The sequence below is a fragment of the Corvus cornix genome, chromosome 4 (assembly GCF_000738735.6).
Source record: "Corvus cornix cornix isolate S_Up_H32 chromosome 4, ASM73873v5, whole genome shotgun sequence".
Classification (NCBI taxonomy): domain Eukaryota; kingdom Metazoa; phylum Chordata; class Aves; order Passeriformes; family Corvidae; genus Corvus; species Corvus cornix.
This window is the reverse complement of record NC_046334.1, coordinates 36,905,482-36,932,016: the sequence shown is the minus strand read 5'-3', so window position 1 is coordinate 36,932,016 and position 26,535 is coordinate 36,905,482. Positions and strand designations below refer to the sequence as shown.

Genomic DNA, 26,535 nt, shown 5'->3' with positions numbered 1-26,535 from the left:
TTTTCCCCTTCTGCCCTTCTGCAGGTGCAGCCCTTCCTAAAAATCCTTCATTTTAATTTTTGCACAAACCGTACAGATTCCCACAAGAATTTCTCGAGCAGCATTTCTCAATATCAACTCATAAAGCCTTAGCACCTGGTTTGCATGAAATGTTGTTTGGTTTCTCTGACAATAAATGTAATCGTGTCACTTTCCTACTGCCGCCTGTGTACTAGCAACCTTATTCTCGGTCCCTCCCTGTTCTTATGAGTAACTTTCCGGTTTTTCCCTCTCCAGATGTTCTTTCCCTTGTTCATCCCATAATCCCCTCCACTCTCCTTCCCAGTCAAACTTGCAACTCTTTGGGTTTCCCTCTTAGTCCACCTTATGGCATTAGATCATCTTTCTTTTCTGAAAAAGTCAATTAGAACAGGATATACTTTTTCTGTGTCAATCTGCGCCGTACTTTCAAAGACGGGACTGAAACACAGAGACGGGTTTCTCACCCCCGCTCACTCATTTCGTAAGAAAAAGCATACCACCAGACCTACAGGCGAAGCAGAAGCGCCCCTCTTTCCCCAATCCTTTCCGAGACCCGAGGTTCAGTGAGTTCACCCGATCTCTCTGAGGGTCGCTACCCCGTGTAGACATCGACTCCGCCGCCCCTCTCCCCGCGGGAGGGAAGGCGCTCGGGCAGGGGCCGTTCTGAGCACAGACGTCGCCTGCCAGCCCCGTGGAGCCCTCCCCGCTGCCCGGCGGGACATCTCCCCCCGGGGCAGTCCCTCCAGGGCGCCCCCTCGCCGCAGCCGCCGCTCCCGGTCCCGCCCCGCGCCCTCCGCGGCGGCCCGCGCTCTCCGGGGGGCGGCCGTAGCCGGCCCCCGCCCAGCCTCCCGCCCGCCCCGCCGCCGGCCGCGGCGCTCCCCGTGCCCGGGATGCGTCCGGCGGCGGAGTGCCGGCTGCTGGCAGGAGCCGGGGGCAGGCGGGCGGGCAGGGGGGCTCCCGCCGCCGCCGCGGCTCGGCGCCGCCGCCGCGGCTGGGATTAGGCTCCCACTGGGCTGCGATGCGGAGCGGCGGGGCGGGCGCGGCGGGGCCCAGCGGGAGGGCGCGGGGGACCGCCAGGCGCTGAGGCGGGCGGCGGGCGCGGAGCCCCGGAGCTCTCCAGGGTGCTGGGAGCTGCCCGCCCGCCCGCGGGGAGCCGCGCCGCCCGAGCCCGCCGAGCCGCGCCGCCGAGCCCCTCCGATGCCTCCGACACCGCCGCTCCCGGGCTCCGCCGCGTCTCCGAGCAGCATGGCCCGGATTAGGTACCTCCGCGCCGCTGTCTCGGGGTTTTATCTGTGGGAAGCTGCTGTACTGCTCAGGTGAGTTGCTTTCTTTGGAAAACTAGAGGTGTCCCCCTTCCCGGGTTTCGGGCAGCTGGAATGCCTGGGACGGGTGCGGACAGCCGCCGCGGTCACTGCCTTTTCTCACCACGAACGCCCGGCTACCTGCGGCAGCCAGGCTGTGGGCACAGAATGCGTGAGCTCCATGCTTCCTGAACGGCTTTGTAACATTTCCCTGTCCCGAATTTGATTTTGCATTTTACGAGCAGGAGGTTGCGTACTTCCTTCACCTGCTCGCAGATAGAGTTTCCCTATAAGATCTGTGAATTTTATCACTGTTTTCAGCAGGAATTGTAACATCAATGATATTGAAAATTCTTAAGGTGCAAAGTGTCTACCTGTAAAAGTTATAGAAGGTGATCTGAGTTGGGAATATATAGACTTCATTATTATTGTCGGTTCTTTTCAGCAAAAGGAAAATCAAAGATTGCGTTAGGTCAGAAGTCTTGTATAGAAACAGAAAAACACTAGCTGAGTGAAGATAGGATATGGTCTATAGAAGTTCCCCTAAGAGGGAAAGCATTTGCTGTTCTACCGACAGTCTAGGATTTGTATTATGAAAGATGGCAACATATCCATAAATTATGACCTGAGTGGAAGATTGAGGTTCATACGGCTTTCTCTACTTTCTGCCCAGCACACTCTTTCTAGGTGAAGTAATGTTATTATATCAAGGCAAACACTGCAAGTGTGGTGATACCAGGCTAAAATGAACTTGAGTCCTCCGTGAGGGAAAACTTTAAAAGAAAAATCACACATGTAAAGAAAGAGACTTCAGTGTCATCATATATTCACTGCTAATGCAGTTAGCTATGCTTGTTATCAACAAACATTCTAGCTCCGTATCACAATAAACAAACTATGGCATATAATATGACAGTGCCAAACTATTTTAAGAATCACATCGTTACTTAACAAAGACAAAAAAAGAAACTTACATTTGAAAAGAGAGTTTGGGGATTATACATGTAAGGGATTTATAACCATGAAGTTAAATCAGCAGCGTGTAGTGTCCCACAATGATGGCACACTTCACAAGTACTCACAGGTTTATAGCAAATCTTTCCTTTTTGAAGTTAATTTAATTACGTGCTTTGCATCAACATATGCAACATTAATAGTTTATAATGCGATTTTATTGTAAATGTGCCTCAAGAAAGAGATTTTAAGAAACTTGGTCACATGGTATGAGATTGACACTGGGAGAAAAGTCAATGCATGTATATTACACTTCAAATTTTTCAGTGTGTTTGATGTTCAGTGTAGGTGACCAAATCCTTGTATAGTGTAGGCAATGCAAGCAGCACTATGCTATTATTATTCTATTTCATTGTGTATATTATAGAACTTATTTTTCCTCTGCATATTTTTTCCATCCTACTGTTGAATTGTTCATCCTTTATTTTAATGATATAAAAACATTTGTTCCAAGGGGGAAAAAAATCTGTAAAGTCAGTTATGAAAAGCATCCAGGTGTTTTGCATCACATACATCTGAACTAATATTTGTTTCCAAATGTATACAGAGATCTTATTTAGCATAAATTCAAACTATTCTCTTCAATGTCCAGATAACTGTGGTATTTTCCACCTTCTGCTCATAAATAGCCATTTTATGATAATGAACATGGTTACTGTGCACAAAGACTACATGGTTGGAGAAAGAGTTCAGAAAGCTGCTCATGATCTGTGTATATCTTCCACATCAATCTCAAGATAGAGACAGCTGGTGACTTTAGGTCTAATAATAATACATGAGAAACCTGAGTCAGTGCAAACACATTGGAGTCTTCTCCACATGCTTTAAAATGGAAAAAAAGAAAAAAAAGAAAAAAAATATTAAAACCTGTAAAATTCTCAACTCTCCTGGAGCCATTATTTTTATTTCTTTTCCAACTTAAGCCTTGTGAAATGATTTCCATTGGAGCAAAGGGAACAGGAAATAGTAGACACAGACTTGAGCCTTAGCACCTATATAACACTTGATGAGAAGATGGATGTGCTTGCATTTCCAGGAACAGCCAAACCTTAAGTGGTTTACTTGCTTGCACATTTTGGAGGAAATAATGTTATCTTCTCCTACATTGTGCAACTTTGAAACTTTTCCGGTCTTCTTTAATGAACTGAAGGCTGTGTGAGAAAACTGAATGAAACTAACAGGAAAAACCTCCATTACTTGTCCAACAGCCCTGAGGATATTTAAAATTAAAGTTTAAATTATATGCCTGTGAAGATAGAAAAGGGATGTTTTTCAGTATAAATTTAGACTTGCTACTTTAATGAGCAAAGTCTCAAGATGCATGCTTCGCAAGAAGAAACTTCACCTGATTTATTTTTTATTAATTTTTAATTTTTCATTCCGCATCAGAAGACCCTTCAAATTGCAATGACTGAAACAAGACGTATATTGGTCATTATAGGATCTAATAATTAGTTTGATCTCCAAAAGACATTGTAGGGGGAAAAAAAAAACATTAGAAGAGCAATGAAGCTGGCAAAGGGTCTAGAGAGTAAGTCTTGTGAGGAGCAGCTGAGGGAGCTGGAGTTGTTTAATCTGGAGAAAAGGAGGTTCAGTGAGCACCTTATTGCTCTCCACAACTCCCTGAAAGGAGGGTGTAGCCAGGCAGGGATTGGCCTGTTCTCCCAGGTAACCAGTGACAGCACAAGGGGAAGTGGCCTCAAGCTGTGCCAGGGAAGATTCAGATTGGATATCAGGAAGAATTTCTTCATGGAAAGGTTGGTAAAGCATTGGAATGGGCTGTCCAGGGGGGTGGTGGAGTCACAATCCCTGGAGGTGTTCAAGAAATTACTAGACATTGCACTTAGGGCTGTGGTCAGGTTGAGAAGGTGGTGCTCAGTCAAAGGCTGGACTTCATGATCTTGAAGGCTGATCTTTTCCAGCCTTAATGATTCTGTGATTATCTGTAGTCTTTCATAATATTGTGCATGTTTGTACTACTATGTCATAGATTAACACACATATTAATAATATATTAATAGACCATAAGCATGAAAACAATGGTTAAAGCACATAACACTCTGGTTTATGCAATATTTTTGAGGATGGAGAGAAAAGCTATTATCAGACCCAAAGTAAAAAAAATATTACTTATTACTACCAGTCTGAGCCCGAATGTGATACTAAGAGGGTGCAGATGTAAAAAAGAGGGTAAAATCTAGGAAAAGGAATATAATTTATCCTAAAAATAACTTTAATTTGCTACCAAAGAAAGAAAAAATTCTGAGATATGGTTTGAAGTTATAATAATGTCTAAGACTGAGTATTCTTCTGAGTTTTCAATAAAGTAATAGTGTTAAAAAAAATCCTCTGGATTTGCCTGAATTCCAAGAAGTCATGACGAAAGCAAGATCGTATTTGTAGAGTCAACACGAAGATCAGATTTGTGAGTCAAACAGTTTTATAAGAGCTCAGGAACTTTCATGGACAGCAGCACTGATCTATTAGAACTACCCCATCAGGGACTTGCCATGGATTTGCTTTTCCCTTAAGGGGTGCAGTGCATCTATTTTATATGCAGACCAGCATGTGGGGAAAGAACAGGGCGAAAAGGTAGGGGGCACTGTGGAAATGCAAAATAGATTCTCCCTATGTGGTATTTCTTTATTTATCCATATTAGCATAGACCAAGAATCATGCTACAATTAGATTATTACCTCTTTCCTTCTTCTTTTCACTACTCCATCGGACTTACACTGAAGGAAACAGTATCACAGACACAGATAATGCTCTAAAAAACCAGATTTTTGTGGAAAAAAGCTCCATGCAACCTAACTTTGGGACATATCTGAGTTCACAGTTAACTGATTTTGAAATTGTTCCTGCATTTCTTTGCAAATTGATTTCAGGTGAATATCTATAAGAAGCAGAAGTCATTATCCTTTAAGCCAGTATTAGTTCCTTCAAATAATGAAAGCGAAAAAATACAACAGCTTAAAACTATTAAATCTGACATAGCATCACAGACGTCTTTGAAAATAAAGATTTTCAGGTGTTCTAATGCAGCTTCAGTAGCTTATTAATATGTTAAGAATTAGACCTACAATACTACTCAAGAAATGAAAGTGTCTGTTAAAATCAAGATACGAATAAAAGTACATAGAAGAAAATCTATTAATTCAAGATGACAGCACTGAGGCACAGTACCATTCCTCAGCAGCCCAGACTCAATCTGAAAGATAGTTTCTGTGGAATAAATCAGTTTACAGACTCCAGGTCTAAAGAAAAGCACTTAGCACATCTCAGGAAGTAGCAAAGGAAGGGGAGGCAAGCTGGGAGTTCAGATTCCCAGCAGGAAGGAGCAGGATTCTGCCATAAATGTTGTCAGTCCCACAGCACTTGTATGAGAGAAGAGCAGTTCAAACAGTCCAAATTGATGAGCAAAGTTAGTAATGAAGAGGTATATCCAAGGTCAAAGCCAAAGGGTCAGGGCAGCAGGTGAGGCTCACGATCAAAATTACGAAGGTACAAGACTGGGTGAAAGAATGCTTGCACACTCTCATGCAGAGACCACAAGAATCTCCCCAGCACTTCTGAGGGTGAAAAAAAAAGATAAACAAACACAGATAAAAGAAAAAAAACAAGTCATTAGAGAAGACAGTGAACTCCTGCTGAGGGTTCTACAGAACAAATACAAACAGCTCTGTTTCAAGGCTTGGTTACCAGAGCTCACACTGAGCCCAGTAAGTAAAACTCCTGTGATGAAGCATCCTTCTAAAAGTCTAGGAGGAGAGCATCAGTACCTTTAGGGAAGTACTGTACTTTCCAAAACTCAGAAAAAAGTGACAAAAGTGGGTTTTGTAACCAAGAATATGTAACTTAAATTCTCTCGTATTTCAGCTCTACCAATTTTTCATGTATTTCTATACCTCTGTAGACACTGAAATCCCTTTGTACCAAATAGGAGTTTCTCCATGAGTACAAATTTGATTATGGCTTTAGCTATCCATTCTTTATTTCTATAAAAACTTGGTTATTTTTCTAAGTGATTACCATCTTTATAATTTTGGGAAAGGATTAGATATGTTTGTGTTTACAGTACTATAAACTGTAAAAAAAAATAAATAACATAGAAATTTCAATCAAACACAAAAATCTTTCAATTCTTACAGTGCTAGTGACATTTTCTTACTTTTCAACCTCTCCTAATTCCTTCCTAGCCAATTGATGATAACAACAACTGAAAGCAAGTAATATTGTGAGATAAGTGCTGTACTTCTGTATGATGATAAATGTAGTAGTTCCTCTACCAGATTAGTCTTGTCCAGGCATCCTAGGAATCCTGACAATCAGAGAAAATGAAAATTTTTACAAGATTAGAGCTTCTTATTTTAACAGATTCAGAATACAGGCTTCAAATGACCTTACTGACTATTACATAATAGTACCTATGGGGAATTATTCCTGCAAATCAGCTTTTCTCAAGTAATGGATGATGAAGAGCCCTTGTGTGTGGTGTTGCTTTTTGTCCTCTTTACTGCTTTTCCTACTAATTTTTGTGATGTTTAGTGATATAATCAGTAAAGGGACATAGCAAATAGAAGATATCACTTTCACTGATACATAGGCATCATGAATAGGTCAAGTAAAAGGCACCTTTTTGAGGAGACCAACTACCAGCAAAAAGGAAACATCTCAGAGGGCAGGAAAATACACAGCAAAAAACAATGTTTAACAAGAATGCAGGACCAAAACAGAAGAATGAGAAGAACATTGGGAAGCAGAATATCTTGCTCAGTAAAGTCAAGAGAAAAGGGTGAGAATCTTAAAGCCTGTACTTTTTTTCTAGCTCAATCCATTATTTTTTATAGCTTCTGAGGCAATATTATCCTACCTGGCTGATGTCCTTAGATGTTGTGGCAATGGAAGTGCAAGTAGTGAGAATAAAAAGAAAGAGTGAAAAGAAAGTAAAAAAAAATAGATGGTGTGTGTTTATACAGATATAACACAATGCATTTCATTATTAGTTTTCCAGTTATATGTCTAATTAATTGCTTCAATACACATTGAATACAACAGCAAACAGGGTAATAATACTCAATCTACACTTAACTGGACATTCTACCTAATGAACAGAAAAACAGAATCAATTATGTTGGAAAAGACCTCTAATATCATCAAGTCCAACCTATGAATGAACACCCCCATATCAATTAGGCCATGGCACTATGTTCCATGTCCAGTCTTTTATTAAACACCTGCAGGGACAATGACTCCACACTCCATCATGTTTTATACAATTTTTCTATACCACATACCACCCTGTTATTTCTCTGGGCTGACACTGATGTACAAAATGAGTGGGGACAGCAGGGAAAGTCAGGGCTATTTCTAGGTAGGAACTTCCCCAAGGAAGATCAGTCCTCTCTGATATTGTTATTACTGAAGTCTCCTTCTGGTGACATGAAACATTAGCAAAATGCAGCTTCCAAGGGAAACACTTTGACACTACAGAAAAGGTAGAAAATTTCAAGAACACTCTGGTCCTACGTAGTCATGGTCAGTGATGGGGCTTTTGAAATAGTGGAGCTGCACAAGTAGTGGGGCTACTGACTAATACAAATCAATGGTCATAGGAAAAAGCAAAGCAGCCGATTATCCTGAGGTTCTTTTAGTGAAACAATAGAGCAGAACACGGGAGTACTAAATTTTCTCAGACTGTTCCTTAGGTTGAGCTAATTGTTGTTAACCTGCATGGGATTCTTACAGTTAAAATTAATTCAGGAAGAATATCATAAGCAGAATCAAAACAGCTATGAAATTTAAAAAAAGCAAACTCATTTTCCTCTTTATAATTAAAATTCAAGTTGTAGTTATATCTACATAACCTACTGTCTTAGTTTCATTCCCTCTTTGATCTAAGATAGATATCTAAACACATTTAATCTAAAAAAAGAGTTGGATTATGCTACCCATCACACCATTGCTCAAGGCTTCATATACTATGTACTGTTTATGTTAAGACTCTGCTATGTCTAGAGTTTATCTCCAGTTCCTTGTGAAACGCAAGCTGAATACATTCTCCCTTTTTGAATTTTGAAAAGTAAGATACAAACCCAATGCAATCCTAAACAGCATCTCTGAGGATCCACAAGTACCAGAATACGTAATTTCACAGATCACTTTCTACAAAATTGGCTGTTCACAATTTTGTACAATTTTTACCAACAATTAACATTAATTAATTTTAATTTCAAAGGTAACCACACAGCAGAAATAGCTAGCCAATACAGTTACTCCAGCACGGTTCCCAAAGGTTGCTTTTCTTTTCTTTTCTTTTCTTTTCTTTTCTTTTCTTTTCTTTTCTTTTCTTTTCTTTTCTTTTCTTTTCTTTTCTTTTCTTTTCTTTTCTTTTCTTTTCTTTTCTTTTCTTTTTTTGAAACTATGGTGACTTGACATCTTAGTAGGGGACTACAGAGCTTAGAGACTATTTTGGGAAAAGTTGGTTTATAATGTCCTGGGGTACAGTGGGACTCAATTACTAAAAATATCCTGAGTTTTTGTCCTGCTGTGTCTTTTAATTTCATAAAGTGTTTCAAAACTGCACTGTCCTTTATTATTCAGTAATGCACAGGAGAGTCCATTCCCTGAGCATGTGTAGGCTATGACATCTCCATCTTCAGGGACCAACTAAACTTCCAGGTATTTGAGCAATATATATCCTAAGAGTGCCCTACTAGATTAAATAAATGTCACAAAGTGGTAAATTGCCAGCAAAAAGAAACACCTTGAAATCAATCATGACAAAAGCACTGACTTCACGCAGCCAAGTTGTGGCAAGCTCCTGTGTTCTAAAGTGTCAATTCTGTGCCCAAGCACCTCTGTAGCACTTCTGTGAAGGGATGTGTGTCTGTGGGATCTTTTCCTTGATGTTATTGGGTCAGATCCATTACCTCTGACTCATCAGTATTAGAACTAAACTCAAAGTGGGCAGATTTCAGATCTTATCTGGAGTAAATCCCCTAAAAGACATTTTTTTAAATCCATAGTGGTTTTTTTTTCATTGCTTTATTCCAGTAGAAAGAATTCTTTCTGGAAAGTTTCTTTTCTTTGCTTTTTCTTTTTCTTTTTCTTTTTCTTTTTCTTTTTCTTTTTCTTTTTCTTTTTTTTTCTTTTTTTTTTCTTTTAAGGCAACTCTTAATTTGTAAGAGTTAAAGTAGAATAAAATATCTTGCAGTTTCCCTCAGTTCTTGTGCACTAAAAATTGGTAGTCAATTGTTTTGAACATAATATTGCAAGCTTTTACCACAAAAAATGAATATGAAATGTCCCCACTTGAGACAGTAATCTATGATTACAAGAAGTACAATAGAGTGGGGAACTGGAATTAAAATGCTATTTTCCAACTTCTCCACATTTATGTTAAAATTTTACCAATTTTATCTCCATAGCTTATCCTAAAATTCTATCACTCTGCAAATGATCTCTCAAAATATCTCAAAATATCTCTATTTCTGTATTTCTGTTGTTTCTCTACACGTATCTTTGGATTTAAGAGTGCTCAAATTTTCATCTGTAATTAAAATGTGAGCACAAAGGCACTTGTTCAAATTCCCTAAAAATAATGGTTAACAGAATGCTCTTTTTCATGCTTTTCAACAGGGATGACTCCTTCAGGAGAAAACGTGTCTTGCACATAATAAAGCCTGTAATACTGTTTGGGAAGGGGGCAGCGTCCTCAATGCCTTCATGATGATCCAGGGAAGGGGCTCTACCTGGACCCCATGAAGTCCCTTACTCAGCTGGTGGAGGATTTGTGAGGGCAGTGGGAGATCAGCACAGGTCATGGCCCTTCCTTCCCTCAGCTTATTTCTAGTTCTTCACACAAAGCTCAGGATACTAGGATGATAATTAAGGGGATGCTGACATAATGAAGACTGGAATAGCAAAGACTATATATGTATCTGAGGGGAAGTTTAAACACCACTTTCTACGTGTGAAAGAGAATGCGTGTAGTGGACCAGGATAATTTTGGTGGAAGCATGAAAGGCTAGCAGCACCGTTTTCTTAACCTTCACATTATTTTCTCTGACTTATTCCGTAAGGAATATGCTTCAGTGCATGCATTAGGAATACTGGGTCCTGTCATTATGTGGCATGAATTCTGTCACTCTCATCATCACCCTGAAGCTCAACTCTGGTTTTGTTAAAGAAAGTCTTATACTGATTTATAACAGTGTTGATCCTGGATAGAATTAATAAAAAGGAAAAAATTACTTAATCCACATATCTCATGTAAATTAACATGGCTGGTTGAACATCACCATTCCTGTCTCACAAAAGATTCCAAAGCACGGAAAGATATTCTCACTTTTTCAATGCATAAAAAGAAGTTTAAGTTGCAGAAAGCAGGAAAAAACTCTGCTAATTCTGTGGGGAAGAAGTTCAGAGTCTTTGAAAATTAGAAACTGAGACTCCAGTTCCCATTGACATTGGAAAACTGATTGGGACTGACAAAATAGAAAGGACACTGAGCAGTATTCCACCCAAGCCTGCCAGCATTTCATAAAACAACATTGAAACATATATGTTTCCGTAAAACACCATTTAATGAAAACAGTAGTTTTTCAACTAGAAATATTTTGTCTTAATTGAAAATTCTAAATTAATGCTAATAACGCAGATCTGCACTATAATTAACCGGCTAATCAAAATAAACAATTTCATGTGAAGCGTTTTGGGAAAAAAACTTTATACAGTGACTTTTCAGGCTATATTCAGCTTTTCTCTAACAGAACTTTTATCAAACTTATTTTAGAAAAAAGTCAAATCTTCTAAACAGCCATCTGGCATGCTCACTCAAGATACAGGATTGATAAACGAAGTGTTTCCCTAAGACAAACAAAATAGTGTTTAATCTAATTGTGGTTCAATCTTCACAAATCTGGGGGTTTAATTCAAAATTAATTTTTTATCTAGGTATGATAAACCTCAATCATTCTAATGTAAGACTTTCTGAGAAGATTTTTATGCATAGTAAAAATTGAGAACAAACAGAAAAAAAAAACATTTTCAGTTTTGGTTATGGTTTTCAACTCATAAAAGTGGATTTTTAAAGCAAAACAAGAAAAAGAAGGAACAGAATACATATGACATTATAATTGACCATTAATTATGATTACAATAAAGATATCTCTTCTACAGATGTACACTTTAGTGGACATTGTTTCTGTTTATACTGTTGAGAGTACAGCAACCTAATACATGCAAAGCTGATGGGGCACTGCCACAACAGTAGAAAATCCATTAGAACTAGAAAAGTCGGTGATACACATCTCTACAACTTAAAGGGCATCTTGAAATGTATTCAAAATACGGAAAGAAGCTATAATCTGTAGGATTCTGTTAGCAGAATTCACAGGTTCTTCCTAGATCTAGGAAGAATTGCCTTGAGAAACAAGAGTTTGCTGTCAAAAGTCTCATTTGCATTAATCTGCCTTTCAATCTCGTGTTGCCTCATTGTCATCAGCAGCATTACCATTCATTATGGTGGTGAAAGACGCCAGTCATTTCCTGTGCAAGTTCAGCTGATTAGAGGAATCATGCATTAACCATGACAATAAATGTAATTATTCAACTCTGACAGCTTTAGAGAAGAATACCTGGTGTAATAATGTAAAATATTCAAGAAATTATTTTACTTGGTTATTTTGCAATCTATCCATTATGCCAATAACTTTTCTCCATTATCTGAGAATACACAAATTACTCTTTTTAGTGAGAGAATAATGCAAGTTCAGACTACTATAAATAAGTGGTTTATAGATTCTGTAATATTTAAAAAAATACTCCATTGCTTTTAGCCAAGTGCTATCAAAAAAACCCAAACCAAACCAAACCAAAAGTTAATTAAATTTGGAGAAGATCTAATTATTTTTAATTAAAATATAAAGTTGTCAAAACCTAAACCCATTCAGTAGGTCCTTGGGAGAGTAAAAGATTTGTCAGAATTTGAATATTTGAAATATTCTCTGCTCCTCTTTGAGTTAGCTTTTTCCGCCCACCCAAAAATGGGCTGAATAAATTTAAAAATGGTAAGAAACTAAGACCTGAGTTTAGAACATTTATAAAAATAGTCTATACAACAGGTTAAAAGACTATTAAGAGGGTGCGTCAAGGAAAACAATGAAAAATGTTCAGAACAGAGTCCTGAATCATAAAATACAATGATTCACATGCTGCATGGCTAAAGCTGGCAACAGTGAACTTGTCTTATAAAACAAAGCAAAATTACAGAGACGACCTGTAGTTTGTTGAATCTTAATTAAGATAGAAAGCCCTGCCCATAGGATTAGGAAGAATGCTGACAAATTAATTTTCTTCCTTTACCCTAAGAGATTCTTTTTTCCCAAGAAAGGGGTAAAGCATTGTGCTTATATATATGTACCAGGTCACAAACAAACAAACAAATTATATAAATTTAACATTATCTAGACTATAATATACTAGAATGATGATCATATCAGAGAAACTTAATCAGAAGACTTAAAATCACATTATTCTCTCTTTTTTTTCTCTCTGTTAAGAAAAGCTGAAACATTCCACAGCAATCCAAAGTTTTTTGAAACTATAGTCCACACTTTATATAATTTATGTTAACATGTGTTAAATATGTGTTTACTTTAAGAAGCTGTTTTACTTCCATGACAAGCATGACTAGAAAAAGACTGGAGGGCTGGAGGAATTCTCAACTGTATTAATAATAGCAAAAAATATAACACCATAAAGGTATCAGGAACATCATAAAAATATGCTTTTAACCATTGCCTAAGCTACAGGAGCATTAAAATTTAATGTTAATTCTGTAGTTGAAGCACAAAAACGATTTTTATTCAAATCTGAAAGAAAGTATTTTTCTAATAGTTGCATTGAAATGCAATCCCCTATATATTTCATGTAGCTTTGATTTATAATCACTAAAGTAATAATAATGGATAATTAGTGAACTTAAAATTGAAAGTTTTTGTTTGATGCACATAAAAAATGTTATTTTGGCTGAAAATGTGTCCCAATGCAACTCTACTTATATCTGGAACATTATATCAAAAAATTAATCTATTTGCACTCAATCAAGATAAGACAATAAGAGGGCAGCTAGAAAAATATAAAACTGTGAAAAGTCAGTAGAAAATCTAAATTTTATACAAAATATTTAAAATTTTCTTGAGAGCTTTTCTTAGAAAATACCTATTTAGAATCTTGGTAATAGAATGCTTCTGCTCCTCTTAGTTGATATGACAGTTTTTCTCTGACCAACATGAGTTAAGAATTCTACGTTTTCTCTGTTCTGATAAAATTATTATTATCTAAAACATTGCAGGATATGAAAATCTGCATTTTCCTTGCACTAGGAACTGTCAACTTTTTGACCTACAACAAGTAAAAGAGATTTCATCTTTAATTAGCAAGAAACGCATTATTGTCAGTTCTAGCAGAAATAAAATGAAAAGCACTTTGTTACCACTTCAGTCTTTGTTAACACATTGCAAACTTAATTCTTTCTCCTTCCTTTACTATCTTTGGCTTTATTACATCCCACCCTCTTCCACTATTCTTTCACCCTTGGAAATGGGGTTTTTTTGGTCCCTCAAAATGAAATTCATTTATTCACCAGTAAATCATTATTCAAATAGAGTTATTTTCATGCTGGAATGCAAAGGAGTTGGAAGGAAATTCTCTCCTTGTATTAACCTTGAATGGTAGAAGGTAACATTGTCTAATTCAGGCGTCTAAACTAGGAGTTCAGTTACCCTGACTTCATGATGTACATGTGAAGAGCTTGTCTTCCAAGAATAATGCAGAGAAGGAGATGAATTTTGTGTTTTGTTTTGTTTCGCAGAAGAAACTATCCCTGTGTGAGCTAGAATGGAACAGCAGTGACAGCTGATTTTATAAGTCACTTTCAGTAGTGGATCCATGCAGCTGTGACCCCCTGACAGCTCTTGGCTTTCCAGAATGGCCCTGGATTTTCATTAATAAATACTGCTGATGAATGGCCTCCAATCAGAAAAGTCTATTTGTCTTTTATTTTCTATGAAGCCTTTTAATTTTCAGTAAAGAGATTGCTTTTAAATTGTATCAAAATTTTTAAAAATATTTGCTTAAAAAAATATTTATCCTGTCTTCTGAACTCCCACTCCACAGTATTTGCTAATCTTCAAGGTTTCCAAATTTAAAATTCTTTATTGCAGTAAAACAGAGACTCGTATTTCTCTTCTGACAGCTATCTTAGTTAGCCAGTTTAAACACATCACACCTCAAAAGAATATCTGTGTCACACTACTTAACTGAACAAATGCATTTCAATGATCAACTGTGCACAAATTTGGAAAAAACCTTAGTGTTATCCCCAAAACCCACACAAATTAGTATTGATTATGCTTTACATTAATGTATGATATTTTTTGGTGTAAAATGGAAGGCAATTTTTTTTGTTTCTAAAAAGAGCAGGATTTATTATTGTCAAAACAAAGAAAACACTTTAATTTGGATGGGCTTGAGGCCTTCAGTAACCATTCCTGTAATATTTCTTGTTTTTTATTTTAAGCTGTCACATGCTGGAACATTCTACTCTCAATTTTTGTCAGGTTTATATACATGCCTTGAACAATGTGTGCAAATTATGCTAACTATAAACTCTGATCTTGTTAGTCCTTTACCTAGTTAATTGGTAGATCAGTTCATTAGAGACATTACCATTACATAAAAAGCCATCCTATGCTTCTGACCTCATCAAATTAAGAGCTTCCTTTCCCCCTTAATTCTGCCAGATGTATTTTATGAAGGTGTGTATTTATATAGAATATGAACCCTCAGAAGAGGGTTTGAAGGCTTTCTTCATATCATAAAATCTTATTGCTAAAATTTTCAAAAAGCAAAACACCATCAGATGATCCAACATCAATTAGAGGATCATTTCCTTCCTAGCATACCTCATTAATTACATGGTTATACTGAATAATTTTTGTTTTAAAAGCTGATGAATTCTATCACCATTTTTTCAGCTATGGAATTGAGGAAACTAGTCATGAGATTAATTCATCTAACCATTGCTGGTGAACCAGTGAATAAGTACCTCTAGACTAATTTACAGGAATGCTTTTGTATGTGAGATGCAATTAAATGCATATTGGCTGCAGTTTTTGCTTTCCTTCTAAGGGTGTAATTAATTCCTTTGAGCTTCTCTGAGAAGCATTTTAATATGAAGTGCATTAAAAACATTCAAATATCAGCTGGAGAGAATGGACCACAAACACAACATCCAATTGCTCCAGGGGTTTGGCCACACTTGCTGTCTGATAGAATAAGTTAAATAATGAAATGAAAGACCTACTGGACCATCACAGTCCGTGTAGCAGCACTGTAGTATGCATTATAAGATGAAATGCAAACCTTCTACCTCTCTGAATGACTAAAATGGATTGTGTTTGAAAGAAAATTAGCAATTTATGATCAGATGAAAAAAATCCCCAAGACAAATGTGACAGTAACCTGGTGTTCATGTAAGATTTTCAAGAAAATTCATTAGTAGTTTACCTATGGGAGGGAGAAAATGAATTTATGGTATAATTCAAAGATCAAAAGTAAGTCTGTGAGACTCTGGAGACTACTCTCAGACTAATTTGGATAAATTACCAGACTGTCCTAAGCTGGACTTGAAAACATCTCTCCAGGAAGTTTCCAGTGGAAGGTACAGCACACCATATTCTTTCTTTATCTCTGTCACCTACCTGTAGCAGCAACAAAATGAGAAGATTCAGCAAATGGTGTAAGATGTAATTTCATCCTTCACTTTTGTCTATACTGTTCTTATTAAGCCCTTCTGGAGTGATACAATCTTTCTTATAGAAACACTGACAGTAGTCCATTACTTCTTTTCTTCAATATTTTCAAACAAATATATATCTTTTAGGGCTGAAACCACACACTGAAAGCAATTTTTTAATAACCCACCTTGAAGATGAATGTTTAAATGAGGGAAATCAGTGAAAAACAGCACTTTTCTGCAGTACAAAAATGATAAGTCTCAAAGGTAGCAGGACTGAAATTACCTTTGAAAATATACCTTTAAAAATAAAGGTTGTATAAAGCACATTCATATGTAAAGTTTCTTTCCTTTGTTTGTGCTTTGGTAAAAATGTGCAGAAGTTTGGGACAGATAGAAACAACTTACAGGTAGAACACTGTAGTTCTTAAAAAAAAAAAAAGACGGGAAAGCAATCTGATTTTTGCAGCTGTAAATGTTTTAGAGAAGGAAACATTTGTAGCAATTGTAAATTCCCTTTGAAGAGTTTTCTTCAATAACATTCTTTTGGAGGAAGGGAAGAGAAAGATGTTGTCTCGCAAACATGCCTACTTTAAATAGACGTTTCAGGAGCACAGATTCCTGACCCGTGCTTTATCTTGGTAACTGAATTGCCAGCTGCTAGATGAGATCTCCTTTTAAATTCTGTAGATACTGATGCTCTGGCTGTATAGTTGTGTTAGCTATATTTTTTTTTTTCAGATTTCTGTAGTAGCAATTATTTTAAAAACCCAAAAGGATCATAGAAACATAGTCTCAGCAGAGGGTTAAAAAAGAGCTGAGTTCTCATCACCTGCAATCACAGTCATACATGTCACAGCATCCTAAGTCCTAGCTCCATCTTGAAACACACAGAACTTTTCTATCTCAGCTCAAAGTATTAAACTATTCCTGAACTGAAATGTTTCAGTGGCTGAAAGTTTTAATTTTGATCTAAATTTATCCCTGGTTACTTCATATCCATTTGCTTTCATGGCAACGTTATAATTTAGCTTACAATTCTTTATTCTTTGCAGGTGTGTGTCATAGAAAGAACATTTACCTCCCTTTTTCCTCATAGTGGTCAACCTCTGATTTTTTAAGCTGCTTCTGGTTTATGGGCATCTCAAGTGCAGTTTCCGTTCTGGAGCTTAAGTCCCTACTGTGCAAGGAGCTGATGCTCATACAACTGCTTAGTAAGTCAAACACCCAGCTGTGAAGGGAATTGAACAAGATGAGCCAACATTACAGCTGTAACTTGCAAACCTGATTACAGCAACTGCAAGTCTGCAACCCAGCCTGTGTGTAGAAGGACCCTGAGAAGACATCATTTCACACTTGGAACTATGCCCATTGCTTCCCTTCCTTAAGCTCCTCAAATCAGTCAAGTGCCTTTTGACAGTCCAAAGATTTCTACATGAGTTATGTAATGTTTAATTTGAATTTAGCTGCTTTTCTATATATCAGAGCTCATTCCTTTTCACCAAGCTAGCCACATATTAAAAACAATACCTTATATTTTGCTAAATTGTTTCTTCCACAAAGCTGTATTTTCTTGGTTGGTACAGTTTGATCTTCTGTTATTATTAAACTGCGTGTCCAAATTCCCATTTGAATTTGTCTCTCATTGGTTTTTATTCTGCCTTTCTTCTTTAGATAAATTTCCAGCATTTTCTGCCCCCTTGAGATATTTATATGCTTCAATCATGCTATTTTTTTTCACTCTTCTTTTTTGATAAACTAAGCAGATTAAGCTCTTAAAGTCTGTTACTTGAAGCAAATTTCCCTAACGCTCAGGTCATGGCTTAGTGGCTTGCTTCAGTACCTTTCCAAGTGCTTTAATGTCCTTTTAAAACTTGGACATGGAATTTGATGCAACATCCCAGAACTGGTCTCATTAATATCGTATAAAATAATAAGTGACCTTCATGCTTCTGCTCACTCTTTCAATCTTTCCGCACCACTGGATAACACAGTAGTGCAGTGAGAACTTTACCACAACAGTGCTGAGTTGTTTGATGAATTCTGAATCCTTCTTCACTGCTTTCTCCAGCTCTGCCTACATTCCCAGTTCATACATCTCTTATATCCTTCCTCTGATTGTTTTAAACTCTTCTACCTAAATGGGCGGAATATAAGAACTAGGTTATTTTCTTCACATCCTCAGAATTTATGTCTCTGTCAATTCTTTTTGTATTTCTCAGTTTTAAACTATCAATTGCTTTGCATTTTCTTTTCAGATTATAGATGGCTTTGCTGAACACCATTCTTACATGTAGCTTTTTGTCTGAAATTTAGGATGTGGGTGCTGATCTAGAGAAGCTGCATCTTGTCTGTGTCAGGTTGCTTCTTGCTCTCTAACATTTAAATCCCACTTGAAATATCTTCAGCTTGACCTAACAGTTTCTGACTAAAATATGACTTTTGGTTGGTAATGCACTGTCACAGACCTGTGATTTAGGAAGTTTTCCCATCTCAGTGCATGAAATTCCAACTTGACAGTCTTCAATGCATTGATGGAAAGCTCATCTGTCCTCAGATTTTAGGTGAAAAAATAATTTGACAGAATAGACCAAAGACGTGAGTACTTATAGTCCCTGTGATTCTAATTTTCTGTTCTTGTCAGGTTTTGTGTGACAGCTTATTTGAAACAAAAAATTCTTACACTAACTTTTGATGTAAATTTATCTGGTCACAAATAATATTTGAATGCATCTTTTGACATTTTCAATTTTTTTCTTGATTCTTGTCCACAACTTCAGTTAACAAATTTCTTTTCAATTGTTTTTGAAGGCTTAATTTACATTTTAAAGATATTCGGGATATATCCAGGAAGCTGAAGTCAAGTACTGTTCTAAGTCTGAAATTGGAAAATGGCATAAATCCTTATAACTGTTAATAATATTTGCCAATATCTCACAACTCAGAATCACTATCAGGGAGAGCATTCTTGTTGGTAACTTTTCCTCATAAAATATGAACAGACCAGAAGACTGTGAGGTTATAATGTCTCTTCAAAAAGGCTTCAGCAACGGGAAGCTTCTACCTGTGAAAAAAGTGTACAGCTTTCTTTCTCAGTAATTTAAAATCAGATAGTGACTTTATGCTAATCACAAGTCCATTGTACCTTGCTTATTTTAAAATTCTTGCTGATATTAAAGTCTTATAATTCTGCCTGTTAGAGAATGCATGTACAAATTCTTTAAACTGTGACAGGTCAGAATGAATTCCCTCTGGAGGCACGCAAAGCCATTCCTGGACTTATGCAATAGTTGTGTATCGAGGATGAAACTATGTGCGTGATTAACACTGAAAGAAGCTCAGTTCTTGGATCAGGAAAGGGGTATAGCTTTCTCTAACCCCTTAGCCAGAGGCCTAGCTTTCAGAGACAGCGTGCAATAAAACTGAAGAGCCCTTACCACACAGAGTAAATTTTTATGTTAGTCTGGAAACAGAAAATCCCTTCCTAAAATCCACTGCTTTACTCAGGTTTTATTACATTACCAAGTTTTGCTCATTTTTAACTAGACAAGTATTCCACATGTCAGGTCTGATTGATGAAAGTTTTATTTGTACAACAGTATTCTTGAAATACATATTTTCAGTTAAAGTTAAATCAAATGGGCAGAATTCTGCAGAACTCAACCAGCTTTTACTCATAACACCCTAAGCTTAGTAAAAGGGAAAACATTCCTTGAAGAAATATTTAATTACAAATTATAGCTGACTTTTGAGATAAAACTTGTTTATAAAAAAGGTATTCATTATGTTGAAAGTATTCTTTTCATAAGCAGGTATTAAATTATTCAAGATATTTTGAGACTTGTAATTGACTAGTGAAAGCAAATATTAATGATGCCATCATATGAAAAGGTACATGTCACTTTGAGAAAATCCATAGTCACAGCAATTACTATTTCTCCCAGTCAGCATTAGTTACTTTAATTTCAAAATTCTCTCTTCTATGGGAAAGCAAGAACTACAAGTACAACAAGGAAAGATTTACAAAAAGTTCCGTGAAGAGAAAAAAGGGCAAACAAACAAATTTTTCCTTCCCAGAAAATGATATTCAAGCTAACAATGGGCCTTTCTATATTTGTGTTCTGAATAATTTATGTATATTAAGAATAAAAATATAGGATTGTATATCCTGTAGTACAGAAATTTTATATACCTACAGAATAGAAATATAAATTCCTGATAGAAGACTACTAGAAAGAAATCTAAGTGTTTAAGGCATGTATACTAAGTGTAACTTGATTCTCCTGCTTTCCAAGTAGATAATACCCAGCAAAGGGTAATTGGATTTTTGTATTTTATTTGCTTTATAAACATTTGCAATGTTTTACAGAAACATGAATTGCTACAAGTTGTAATAATGTGATGAATCAGATCCATTCAGAATGATTGATAATGAAAATTATAGCAATAGGATAATTTCAAACTGAACTATAAAAAGAATATGTTGAATACTTACTTTCTCAGAAAGGGAAGTACATTCTGCAGCTACGGGAAGAAATAAAGAACTAGGTTAGCTATTGAAGGAGAGTAAAGAAACATCTTTACTGAAACAGATACCAAAATATTCAAAACAATTTGGAAATGTCCAACAATTTAACAATTTATGAACAATTTAAGAATATACAGATCAACTTACAGATGGAATAGAATAAACACTAGCTAAGCAAATAAACTCAAGGATCAAATTTAACTTTCTGATTCAATATTACAATTAAAAGACTTCATTTCCATTTTTAATTTAAATGTGAGCAAACCATAGCCTTCTAGAGGCTTCTATGTTCATATTCTATGTGTGCCCAAATTTGTAACTCTCAAGGACTAATATGAAATATTTTTTTATTTAAGATAATAAATCCAAATTTCAAACTTGAAGACAAAAATTTTAACACAACTTCTAAATGGAAGTTTCTATAAAAGTGTAACTTTTAATGAGCTGAGTAACAGAGTCTCGAAAAGAGAGAAATTACATTTTCTCAGTCTGCACTCCACATGGCCTCTGCATACATATATACCTGTATGGAATTTTTCCATTTTGATATGCCATCCATTGTTAAGAAGCAAAATTTAGCATAGGTTTTTTATGAGTCAGAAAATTCCTAAAGGCTTTACATTATTCCCTGTGTTTACATCTAAACAAAAGCATATTTAAGCACTTCTAAAAGAGTGAATTGACATGGAGACAATGAATTGGGTAAGTAAAAGAGATTTAAGTCCTTCTATAGCAGATTTTTGACTTGAATTTAGCACAAATGTGCTAAGCTCTTTGTCTTTTTTGAGACTCCAAAAGCCACAAATTATTTCAGTTGTACTGTGTATTGCAATGTTACTCAAAATTTATATATTCTCTGACTGTATTGTTTTGTCCAGTGTGTTAGATAGCACTCAAGTAAGAGTTGTTCCACAACAAGACTTGTTCTTTGGGTCCCAAGGCTGATCACAGCGCCACTACTCTGCTCTCTTAGCATGTGCAGAACACGCTTTAGAATGTCAGTGGGAGTTTTGTATGCATGTGAAGAGGAAGCTATAGGAGATGGCATTTGTCATGTGGCCCTGAGAAGAAAAGATTGTCCTAATGTAGTTTCTTCAGTAAGTTGTTAAGGTTGTGTCATAGGTTAGCAAGCATAGTCCTGGAAGGGATGTCCTTGCTAAGGGGTGCTTACAGTTTCCTCTGGGAACTGATAGAACCTATCAGCTGGCCAGTTTGAATATGGACAATCCTCTAAGCCACTTAAAGTTGTGACCGCCTCTGTGATCCACATTTAAGAATAGGCAAACTCCCCCTCCAAGCTCTCTCTCGTTTCCAGCACTGGCACAGGTGGCTGCGGGCCCCGTGTGGGGGCCAGCGGGGCCAGCCCAGGCCCTGCTTGGGCCAGGCCAGGCTGGGCCATGGCCACCCTGGAGCCGATGGACCTGTTCCAGCCGTGGAACCCCCCCCACTGCCTTGCCGTGGGCAGCCGGAGCGGCTCAGCTCTCCCCCTCTCCACTGCGATAAGAAAAATTCAACATCCCAACTGCAAAGCTGCAAGGCCAAGGTGAGATTAATCCTTTTATTGCTTTGAAGAGCTGAAAACCTGAGGGAAGAGAGAGAGGAGATGCTTAAAGCTGAAATTCTGTTGTGAAGCTATGATATATCAGAGTATCCTGTTGTCATTTAATGAAGATATGGGGGGTGGAGTGTTCAACTCGTAAGCAAAAGCACCTGCGCTGAGATTGGCAGATGCTGACGCAGCTGTAATTTCATGAGAAGTTTGGACAGGGAGAGATGGACCAGATGAGGACTTTGGCTCCAAACGGGAAAGGAGAAACCTCAGTCCCTAGAGATGCTCCCAGAGATAGTCCTAACGATGAAGATGAGGAAGACCCTTTGCTCCCAGGGAAGGAGAAGGCTTCTGTTTTTCTTTCTGAACGGCTCAACCTTAAAATTGTACCCCAAAAAACTTCAAGAGCGGACCCTCGAAAGCAGTTGCGGGAAAAGCTGCAAGTCGGGGGAAAGGACTCACACACAGGCAGAGAGACTCCTCTTCCTAAATGGACTCAACAAGGTTATTATGGAAGTGGTAAACAGACTGAACATCTTAAGGGTTGTCTTTTTACATTGTCAGTGGAAGAAGGGAGGACAGTGGGGGGAGGAGGAGAGTTCTGAAGGTGGTATAATTTTTTTTTCCCTCTTTTAGGTCTGTTAATAAACTTCTTTATATTCTTTCAAGTTTGGTGCCTGCTTTGCATTTCTCCTAATTCTTATCTCACAGAAGATAAACAGTAATGAGTATTTTGGACCAAACCACTACAGGTTGTTTTTTTTTTTCCCACTGTAGCAGTCACCTTTGTTTTAACAGAAAATGAAACTGTAAGACAATGTTAAAGAATACCACCTGCCAAGACAGTGATCTGTTTTATTATGGTTACATATCAACATAAACCCAAAATTGGTGATAGTAGTGCTATTCTAATCAAGACCCTTAGTATTCTTTTTTCTGATCCAGGCTTCTATCACAGCACACCCAGTTCAAATAGATCAGTCTCAGACTCCAAAATGTGACATTTCATGTACACAGCTATTTCTGTAGATGACATTTAACTCTGTGATAATGATATCGATTACTGTAAGTGTTATTAATCTTCAGAAGATCTATGGAAGAAGTAACATATAACTGTGCAGCACAGCAGAATAAAATTTACATATTAAATGACAGATATAGAAAGAGCTTACTCTTTCAATTTCTTTGCTACTACTGTTTTTGAAGCATTAACTAGCTTGAAAGACTGTCTTAGCTTTCCTGTTTTCCTGTTCCTACAAAAATGAACTATGATTTGCTAAATAAAATCAAAGTTTCGCTAACAAAACTTGTAACAAATTTTTGTTTGTTTGTTTCTTTGTTTGTTTTTCCTTGCTGTTAGCTTGGTAGCCACAAAGGAAACAGACAGTGCAAGATCTCGTAGCATGCCAATGTCGCCATCCGATTTCCTGGATAAGCTGATGGGCAGGATGTCAGGCTATGATGCGAGGATCAGACCAAATTTCAAAGGTAATTTCAAAACTAAACTTTCAGGTTTTCAGTATGTCAGTATTACTGCTCAACAAATGCAATTTCTGAAACAAATATGAAAACTAGAAAGTACATTCACTGAAAAAAAAAAAGTGCCTTCTCTTGCCTTTCTTTTGGGTGTATGGCTGTTCATTTCTGTAGCAATACATTTTTCCCCTGCCACTTTCACAGCTGCCCAGTTGCAGGCCTTTCATAAACATAGCTTGTCATTACATTCGGGTTGTCTAATACCATTTGTTGGTTTCTTTTCTTTCCTGAAATGGTTACTGATGGATTCAAATTCCCACCTTGGGTTGTCATAGTGTGAAACGCTCTGGAAAGCAAGTTCTGTGAAAGATCGGCCGAATCTTCATATCTGTCTGGTTCTAAAGAGTGTGTTAATGACATGACCATCAAACTCAAAACAGCTTATCTTAGTTACCAATTCTACCACCAAATTATATTCCTCACATTTGTTCCCTGAAATGCCAAAAGGACCATCATTCCTCTTATTCTTTTCCCTGTGCCCAGTTCTGCACTGAAATTGCAAATTCTCAATACCTGGAATTGTCTCTTGGCATGTGCCTTTTATGCACTTATCACAAAGGAGATTCAGTCAAGACAAAGCAGATTCAAAAAAGACTGAAACAGCAAAGTTTGCAAATGGAATGATTAAGTCTTCTGAGGGTCTTAGTATGAAAAATATTATCCAGACTCAGGCATGTTAGAGTATTTAATGAAGGATTACATAAACCATATTTTTATATGAATATGCAAAGTATCATACAGACAAATGCCATCCATTCTAACTTTTGCAATCTGGGAAGTTTAGGTAAATTTGACTATTCTTTCTTTTGAAAACAAGGAGTTGCAATATTATAGTGGAACCATATTTACCTCTGTTACTGAGGCTTTAAACAAGGTATCGGTCTATAAATTACCCAGAATATAAAAAATATTTTTAAATAATAAACCTACTATGATTAAAAATTATATTATTCTTACTTTACCTTAATTGTTTTCTCCTACGCCTATCTTCCTGAGTGCAAGAGATTCTCTTAGCTCTAACGTTTCACTGTAAGGCTTTACTCCATGTTTACTACAAAAATATTCCTTCAAGCTGGCAGTGCTTTCTCCTCTAAGTCATCTGTCACTGCCTTTCCATCTTAATTCTTATTCAGCAAGAAATGTTATAGGTTTTTGACATCTCCAAGTTCCAGAAACTTAAGTGGTTTTGACTCTAAAGCCACTGCTATGTGCTGGTTTTACCAGAGTTTGCCCAGTCTGATTCATAAGGACCATGTAAGAGATTTGTCAGATTACTTCCTCATCAGCAAACCATAAACAGTTGGTTGTGTATATATAAACTTATTACCCAGGATTTACTGCAGCTGGAAATGTTTTGGTTTTTTTTAAGTTAGTGGTGCTGATATTTCTCAGGAAATTATAAACGTGCACTGGAATTTCAAACACATCTCTATATGATTTGGGGATTTAATTTTATAGTTTGTCATGGACAGCATCCAATCACAATCTTCTCATGAGGCTACAGTGAAGAATAGGCACATGGTTTAGAGATTACAAAATTCAATGCAGTACTTCTTGAAAGTATCATTCAAAGGATTTAGAGCCTTGTTTTGTAACCATCGAAACTTAAAGAGATAAAACCTAATTTGATGTTGTTCATTTTCAAAAAGTGCACATTCGAAATCTTCTGGACAACTATGAGGTTTCAACAGATCTGCCCAGAATGACTCAGACCTACCACTAAGTATATCTCCTTAAGTGACTTTGCCACTTTTTGGTTAGTTTTATTACTCCTAGAACAAGTGCTGGGGATTAACGCCTTTTTGAGGTATTAAACTGATGATAGTTTCAAAGAAAGAGGATAAGCCCTAATAAGATGACTCAGACATTCATTTTAAATCATTTTTTGTTCCAGTAAAATTCTTATGCAGACAAGATTTTTAACTACCAATTTTAGTCATAATTAATCTTGGTCAAGAGGACAAAATTATGTATTTTTGTCTATGTGCTCAGCTATATCTGTATGTCAGTTCTTGTTCAACAGATATAATAGAGAAGACATGGTATTTATTCAGCTATGGAATACAACAGCAAATTGAGAATTATTGTAAAAGCTTTGTTCCAGTTGCAATTTTTTTTTTTTTAATGTTATATCAAACCTATAGCAAGGGGCTTCTCTTACTCAGAGTTCACATTGCAAACTATATCCATTCCTGCAAATATGAAAATACTTCATTGCCTTTCAAATTTGAACACAATTACGTAACCTAGGTGTAAAAAATTTAAATATTAAGGTAAAAATTTGGCCATTTATATAGGAAAATGCAAAGTGTTACTTGCCCTGCTATTGGCAAACATTATTCAACAATCATCAGTTTAGAAACTTTGAAAGCCAGGATTTAACTGAAAAAAAAAAAAAATTTAGTTACATATGTTCTCCTGATCCCTTCTGGAAGCTGTTTTGGCCTTTTAAATATTTTCTGGCAATAAAACCTTTGTGTTTTGGAATATTAAAAAGTGTAATTTTTTTGTTTGCTTTAAATTTGGTGATTATTTTACTGATTTTATTAACACTTGACATACTGAGAAATGGAGAAGGATTACTTCCTTTTGATCTTTAAAAATTTGTATGCTTACAGATTGCACCCTGCTGTATACCTTTTCCAATGTGAAGGGTCATGTTCTACTTAAGCTAGTTTTTTGTGGAAGCTTGTCATAGAATTTTTGATCCTTTTTGACTTTTTGACATCTTTCTCCCTAATATATAAATATAGTAATCTATATGATGTATCTATATATAATA

General features: G+C 36.7%; 1 protein-coding gene across 3 annotated transcripts in view; it reads left to right on the top strand.

Annotated features, from left to right (window-relative positions):
- Positions 1-1,183: 1,183 nt before the first annotated feature.
- GLRA3 (glycine receptor alpha 3) overlaps positions 1,184-26,535 on the top strand; it is an 89,754-nt gene continuing 64,402 nt past the window's right edge. For all 3 annotated transcript variants that reach the window (XM_010401456.3, XM_010401457.3, XM_010401455.3), the window contains exons 1-2: positions 1,184-1,337; positions 23,578-23,705. In XM_010401456.3, coding sequence (XP_010399758.2) covers positions 1,219-1,337; positions 23,578-23,705 — 247 coding nt within the window. In that variant the 5' untranslated portion in view covers positions 1,184-1,218. The remainder of the gene's footprint in view (positions 1,338-23,577; positions 23,706-26,535) is intronic.